General features: G+C 31.6%; 2 protein-coding genes across 22 annotated transcripts; both read right to left on the reverse strand.

Annotated features, from left to right (window-relative positions):
- Positions 1 to 1155: 1155 nt before the first annotated feature.
- LOC112732299 (callose synthase 7) lies at positions 1156 to 5530 on the reverse strand. 21 transcript variants are annotated; one of them, XM_072212048.1, is made up of 14 exons: positions 5309 to 5530; positions 4795 to 5020; positions 4549 to 4669; positions 4190 to 4334; positions 4041 to 4106; positions 3824 to 3920; positions 3588 to 3739; positions 3172 to 3294; positions 2601 to 2764; positions 2471 to 2533; positions 2302 to 2397; positions 1808 to 1877; positions 1613 to 1699; positions 1156 to 1371 (listed from the first exon to the last, which is right to left on the reverse strand). In XM_072212048.1, exons 2-7 carry the CDS (start codon positions 4931 to 4933, stop codon positions 3732 to 3734), a joined length of 576 nt encoding a protein of 191 aa, XP_072068149.1. In that variant the 5' UTR covers positions 4934 to 5020; positions 5309 to 5530; the 3' UTR covers positions 1156 to 1371; positions 1613 to 1699; positions 1808 to 1877; positions 2302 to 2397; positions 2471 to 2533; positions 2601 to 2764; positions 3172 to 3294; positions 3588 to 3731. The 21 variants fall into 21 exon arrangements, with proteins under 21 accessions (XP_072068149.1, XP_072068156.1, XP_072068157.1 ...); XM_072212055.1 differs by having other exon boundaries at positions 1808 to 1888; positions 4190 to 4313; positions 4813 to 5020; positions 5309 to 5529; XM_072212056.1 differs by having other exon boundaries at positions 1808 to 1888; positions 2302 to 2533; positions 4041 to 4103; positions 4190 to 4313; positions 4813 to 5020.
- Positions 2336 to 2750, reverse strand: LOC140173115 (uncharacterized). The gene is made up of 2 exons (XM_072210772.1): positions 2601 to 2750; positions 2336 to 2533 (listed from the first exon to the last, which is right to left on the reverse strand). Exons 1-2 carry the CDS (start codon positions 2748 to 2750, stop codon positions 2336 to 2338), a joined length of 348 nt encoding a protein of 115 aa, XP_072066873.1.
- Positions 5531 to 7769: the final 2239 nt, after the last annotated feature.

The following is a 7769-nucleotide window of genomic DNA, read 5'->3' on the forward strand; positions in this document are numbered from 1 at the left end:
GAAGTGTCAGGGCATTATTTTGGAGAACAAATTCTGGTCACTACATTGTTTGGTTCCCACTATCACAATGTTGGTTTGCTATTTGCAATGTATGGTCACTACTTTAAATGTTCAAAAAATATAGAAGTGATAAGAGTCTAACACTCTTATGATATTTTCCAGGGGCTAATGACTTTGGTCAACTAGGTGATAGAACCGAGGAGTGAAGGAAATATGTAAAGAAAGTAAAGTCATTAAAGTCAGAGTTTGTAAAATCTGTCTTGTATAATTCTTAATTCTCTTAGAAATTCATTTTTGTTAATGCTTGTAAATTTTATGTACGCGGCTGTTACATGTATACAGATGACATTGTTGTAGGCTTTTACCAAGTATTGAATGAAAGAACATAAATTTGAGTGCTCCCATGTAGGCTTTTACCAGATTTTTTTTTTAAATTTGATTTAGCTATAGCCAGGCTTTAAAAGCGTGGCAATAGGTTTGTATCGAGGCACACAACTTAAAAAACGTGGCTATATCTCGTTATTGGCACGCTTTTGAAGTGTAGCCGTATGTCACTATTGGCATATTTTTAAAGCGTAGCCATATCTTGCTGCTGGCACACTCACTACAAAAAAAAAAGGTTAAAATGGCGGTTTTTTAAGGTAATTACGGCGGTTACAACCGCCATTATTGCCGAAAATGGCGCCTCCAAGAAACGCCGGAATTCTGGGCGCCATTCTGGTTATTACGGCGGTTTTTTGAAAATCGCCGTAATAACCAGTAGATAATACAGCGGTTTTTTTGCGGTTAAAATGGCGGTTTTTAACTGCCATTTTAACCAAATAAAATGGCGGTTTTGTTGTTGTTTAAAATGGCGGTTTGTAACCGCCGTTTTTACCTGGATTTAATGGCATCCTCCTCGTTTAAAATGGCGGTTTGTAACTGCCGTTTTTACCTGGGTTTAATGGCATCCTCCTCATTTAAAATGGCATTTATAACCGCCGTTTTTACCAGGGTTTAATGGCATCCTTTTCGTTTAAAATGGCATTTTTTAACTGTCATTTTTACCGGATAAAAATGATATTTTTTTATCTTTTAAAAATGCAATTTTTACTATTATTTTTATCTTACTAAATAAATAATTTTTTTTATTAAAATTCCACAATAACAAAATCATAATCCATAGACAAAATATTATATAACTCAAAGTATTAAACATAATATATGATTTTTTAGTATTACAAATAAAAAATAATAACTCCTATATAAAGTATCAAACTAAGAAATATTGTTAGTTCTATTACATTGGGAGTTTTCCTAGAGATGCTCAACAAATTTGCTACAGATCATTCCAACATTTTCATTGTTCATATCCATATAAATAAATATTACCTGCAAAAGAAAATTGAACGTTAGAAATAAATAGTTGCTCAAATAAATAGCAAACTACTAGCATTTTGAAGAATTAAAAACTAAACCAACAGTCTCACAAGAGGGACTAGATATTAAAAAATTTATTCATTATATATATATATATATATATATATATATATATATATATATATATATATATATAAGTTAAGGCATCCATGAATAAGTATGGAATGAAGATAAGGAGAAATAGTGTCTTTACATGGTAACTAACTAAGCTACATTAGCATGCTGCTTTACTAATTTACAAAAGACATCTATACTCAAAAATCAAGGACGCTTCCTTTTCCTGCAAGCAAATGACAAAGCATAAGCACCTGATAATTTACCATAATGAACAATTCAAGGTCAAATATGAATGAGACCACCAGAAACCTAAGCAATAAAGAGAAAGAACCTTCTCAGAGCTAGATGATCGAAACTCTTCCCAAAATCTCTTGAAGTCCAATTTCAGTTCATGTTTATCCCTGATTTAAAGCTAGAAAAGGTCATAATCATATGTATCATTAAAAGTGAAGCATGTGATGTAATAATTTAAAATTGAAAATAAAAAATAAAAAGCTTGAGAATCAGTTCTCACCAAATATTATACATCAATTACAAGAATTTGAAATTAGAGGCACTAAATGAAAGAACATGAGTTCATATCTTATTCTTATCTTTTTAGTAAATGTGCTTTCCTCCAATAATATAATCCCACCTACTTCCTTCTTTTTGCTTTTACTATTCTAGCTCCATTATTACTCTCAATCATAAATTTAAGGTTCAGTTATTTAATTGAAGTCTGGTTTAATTTGAATATGATTTTCTAAATTTCTAAAGTTTATTAGAAATGAACATTAAAGCATGAAATGAAGAAGGTTATTAATATTACATAGATATTGTTGTTACCAGGTAGTGATGAAGAAAAATCCAGCATGGGAGGCTAAGAGTTGGCAGAAGGGGATTCAGGATCCAACTGAAGTAAGGTTGGCGATGATTTACTAACTGCGATTAAGAGATAAGTATGCTCCATAACCATGGCCATTGCTAGCACAACAAAAGCACAAGCAGCACATACCAATGGCGTTTTTCCACTACTTCTGTATACACATTCTGTTTTTCTTGTGTTCATCCATGTCACCTGCCATATCATTAATTATATATTAATTAAGAGATTTAAGTAATTAATATATATGATTATTATGTACCTGAGAACGTGTGGCTTCTGCTATGAGGCAGAGAGTGAAGGAGGAGAGTCCCAATAGGATTGTGACAAGTACGAGGAACACACCAGTTTTGCTGATCATCAAACATGTCTTCCCTGTGTTTGGTTCGAGATCAGCATGTGTAACTGCCATTCTTGAATTGAATTCTGTTTTAAAAGAGATGGATTTGTATAAAGAGATGGTACAAGAAACATGAGCTAAAAAATAGAACCATCATTTTTCATTAAGGAACGATCAATTAATAAATTGTGAACATAAACATAAATAAAAGAAACAGAGCCATAATGAAAGAAAAGAGAAACATTAACATTATAAGATTGTGCCAAAAAAAAGAGACTAATTGTTCATTAGAAATAAATTAATCAAAGGAGAAAGTAAGAGTGTTGAATTAATCAAAACCATCTTTTCGGAATTCTTCCAACACATTTCTCATTTTTGAATGCTTTTTCATAGTAATTATCCTTTAAAATACAAAGGAGAAAGTAAGAGTGCTGAATTACATAGAAAATAAATACCACTTAACACATTCAATTTAACTCCAAAGAAAACTTACTTGATTCATGTCTATGGTCTGCAAGGCTTCACCACGAGTGAATATAATGGCATGGTTTTGATTTTCAGGTTTCCCTTCACCAATCACAACTGGAAAACCTGAAAGCTTGATGCGATATACTTCCTGTTAATTCAACATAAAACCATTTCTTAATTAGGAAGCTTGTGCAAACATTTTTCAACTAGATCCTTTTATCTAACTTAGTTTATCCTTTTCTTAGAAAATTTAGGTGAATCATAATTGGAAAATGAGACTTCAAACTTGAACATTTGTCCATACCTCATCATACTTTTCACCTCCTTTTTATGTGCCTTTAATATTTAAGAACTTAAGAGAGTTGGCACTTGCCATTTTTCAATATTCATTCTATTTTTTCCACTTTCATGTCATTAAATTAGTTAATCATAATGACTAACCTGAAGGACAACATGTTTCGAACTTTGGGAGCCTTCGGCATATTCATGAATAAGGAATTTGCAAAGAATGTGATACGGCAGCGAGCATCCAAATTTTGAGGCACATTTATGGCTGATTCCTTTACTGTTAAAAGCAAATGAAGCCTAATAACCTACATAGAAGAAACAAAGACTTAGTAAACAAAATCACAAAGAATAATGCAGCGAATCAACCGGAGTTTATTTGTGAAGACTACCTTCTCCTTCACTGATTTGTTGACAGTAAAATTGGTGTCTATGTTGACAAATCTCTGTCCTCTTTCTTTGGTGTTGAGACGAAGATTTTCCATGACTCTAGAGAAAGAAAAACCAGATCAACATCATAATGCAGCACTTATTGTGATGTTTAATATATATAAAGTTTTGAACATAGAAATGGCCATCAAGCATAAAATCTTGTAAGATAATTTCTACAATATCATGCAAAACATTGACTATTTGGGGCTTCAGTGTCTCGAGTTTGTCGTCTTCAGCTCGCTGCTAATGAGAATGAAAATCCAGTGTTATAAAGACTTCAAAGGGTCTATATAGGAAACTGAGATATTCTGAGAGGAAAGAGTTACCAATAGAGTTAGGAATTTCTCCAATTTCTCACTAAGTGAAGGCAAACCACTCATCTTGAATTCCTTGACAAATGTGTGTTCTTGTATGCTCCATTCAACTTTATCACAAATATGGCTTACAATCCTATCACAATACATGGAAGACCTTGAATAATCAAGAGGATTCCGGTAAAAGCAGAAAGAAAGTTACTGTTTGGTTTATGTTTTCACATTTTGAGAAGAAAAAAGTTGCAAACAATAAAATCATGTTTTCTGATTTTGCAAAATCCTAACAAAGAATACTAAAAATGAAATCAGGAAATAAAAATAGAAACTAAATATGTAAGCATGTGAGATAGTGATATCTTTTTTTTCCTTACATCTTATCTTCCTCATCTTGCAGGAGGTTATAAATGATATCCTTGAGAGTTTCATAACATTCGACGACTGCTGAATACATGTAGCTATCATTCAAGCTAATAAAAGAATTTGTTGATATGTCTGAAAAAGAGATATATCGCATACAACAATGATTAAATAAATGCATAGACAAAAAAATAAAAGATTTTCAGTTCAGCATTATTTTCTCTTCAAATCAAACAGCTTTAAAACTTAAAAGTACCTACTGATATATGTAACAAAACCTGGAAGGCAAGCAGCTTCCTTGAGTGGTTCCCGGTATGCAAATGCCGCCCCAGCTTCCGATGGATCAACACCGTAGAACACCCGCACAACCTTCTGACCCTTGCTGCTCTGACACTCCATTATCTTCTCCAATTCCTTCAACCACCACGTCGAATTCCCATAGCTTTTGGAGAAAACCACGATCGAAATTCTAGAATCCTCGATTGCCTTGGAACAAAAAAGGATAAGCATTTAAGCAATTCATCAAACACGTGCTATGCGAATCAGTAAATCACCAACCAAAAGCATATTTACAAATCAAAACTGCGAAACGAATGCAAATTTGTATACATGCATGTAAGAAAAAAATCGAAGGAATTTCATGAAGACCTTAACCCCAATTTCTGCTAACAAAGAGAAAATCAAAACCTAGCATTAAAGATATAGAAGTAGTAACAATTAGCAAATACAAAATATGAGTAATTAAAAGAAGAGAATGTAGATTTGTATATAAACCTAGTTCAACGAAGATGGAGAAGGAGAAGCTTCACAGAGCACAACACGATGGAGCAGGAAACTTTGATGGAGGAGATCACAGCTGGAAGAAAGGCGTTGATGGAGGAGCTTGCCACCAGAGGAGAGCGTCGTGGATGAGATCGCAGATCTCACGCTTCGATGGAGTTTCTTCCTGGTTCTCACATTGCCAGTTTCGATAGATTGAGTAGCACAGCGTTTATTACTAAAATAAGAGTTAGGCCCTAATATAAAAACCTGAGATACTGGCGTTTAAAACCGCCAAATTCACTAAAAAACCGCCGCTTTCCACCAGTAAATTATGGCAGCCACACAAACCGCCTCAATTTATAAATATAACGTCAGTATTTTAAAAATGCCATTTTATTGATGCCATTTTATACCAGTTTTTTTGTAGCGACTTTAAAAGCGTAGCCATATTTGGCACATATGGCCATGCTTTTAAAGTGTGGCGATCCTTAAAAACGTGGCAAAAAATAAAGCGTGGCGATAGAGCAACCGGCACTCTTGCAGTTGTGACCCTTTTAAAAGCGTACCGGTAGCTCAAAACCGTGGCGAAAAGCTATCGCTACGCTTTTTTTGACTTTTTGCCACGCTTTAAAAGCGTAGCAAAAAGCTTGTTTTCTTTTAGTGTGATACGTAAAAGTGAAGCAATTTAAATGGTACATACTTTATAAAAAGTTACTATATATTAGAATTTGATGATTTATATAAGCAAACTAGTTTAGATATGGTTATACCAAAGTATAAATAACTTGGTAATTTTTTCTATTGAGGTCATTTGTCGTTCATTACCTATAATGGTTAAACAAAAAAATCAGAATAAATAATAATCATGGAATTAGTATAATTGCTTTGAGTTATTGTTTGAATGAATCTGTAGTTGTCTGTCTTTTCAAATTCAAAAAAAATGTTAGTCATCTTATCATCACTCTCGACGTAAAGAGCAAACTAAATACTACAAATAAAAAAGCAAAGAAATAGATATTCTATATTAGTTAAAAATGTCAAAGTTGATCTCCTTATTTATGAATGGTGGTTTTCTTAGAGTTCACCCCTTTCTCATATTTGGTACCCGCTTGAACTCATAATAACAAATAGTAATTTTGGCTTTGAGCCATTATGATGTTAGTAGAGGATGATCTCAAATCTTGATCTCAGTATTGTTTGAAATTATTTTCATAAATATAAAATTAAATAGTAATGCAAAATATTAAAGATAAATTAACAACAGTTGGCTCTTTATTTTGCAGATTTAGGTCAAATAAGACTCAATTGAGGGGGTTAAGAACGACGATGCCGATTTGATCTATGAAAAACTCAGTTGGATAATGATAAAGTAATATGACAGTAATGGTAGTGTCGTTCTTCTGCACAAAGAACAAAAATAAAGCAAACAAATGAACAAAAAATTTGAAATCATCATAATGTTCTATTGTGTGCAATTGTTTGGTGACATATTATAAATCAAATGGAAGGACTTTATAGTTTTGCATAAAGTTAAAGTCAAAAGAGAATGAGTGGTAATTTCATAATTGCAAAAATCTTGTAAAATAGAGCATGAAAACTATAAATTTTAGAATACATAATAAATTGTCATTTTAATTTGATATCACCTAATAAATAGATGAGATCTTGTTGATCATAGTTTGAGCATGTCATTTTGTTAAATTTTTTAGAAAGAGCATTGTTCACTTTAGCTTTAAGAGAGTTTGGATAATAAGTTTATGTGACAACCATATAGAGAAAGATAGAGATGTAAGACTATGCATATGTAGTGTATATATTCATTTGATTCTGAAAAATTATTAAAATTCTATAAATTTTCACTACTGGACCAAGCTTTTAGTTCTACTATTAATTTATAATTTCTCAGCAAATAATTAATATGACACAAAATAGTAAATAAACTTTAATTGGAATAGTAGTTATATATGTTCTTTTTTATTATTAGGTCATCAGTTTTGATTTATTTATCCCATTATAGGATACTTTTTCTTTATTTTCTTTTAAAACAATAATAAATCGAAGATGAATGATTTCTAATAATAGAAATAGAAAAGACGGATATTGTCCTGCAATAACCTAGAGAATTATCGAGATATAGAGGGGAAAAATTGTATGCTATTTGTAAGAATAATTCAAAGCACAAAATATATATTAAGATTTGAATATAATTGAAATAATAAATATTAGTCACAAAAGATATAAAATGTGAGTGAATTATTATGATGCGAAATGAAAATGATTAACTTATGAAAAAAAGTAATGTGTATAATAAATTTCATAAATGATTGAGTGTTGTGAATAAAGCAATGCAACGTAAAATAAGGAAAAAAGAAAATACTCATATTTACGAGTAATAATATATGAATGCCAAATGAGCATGGAAAGATTTACTATTACTAAAAAGATAGAATAGATGATAAATTTTTGAACTAAC

The sequence above is a fragment of the Arachis hypogaea genome, chromosome 13 (assembly GCF_003086295.3).
Source record: "Arachis hypogaea cultivar Tifrunner chromosome 13, arahy.Tifrunner.gnm2.J5K5, whole genome shotgun sequence".
NCBI lineage: Eukaryota > Viridiplantae > Streptophyta > Magnoliopsida > Fabales > Fabaceae > Arachis > Arachis hypogaea.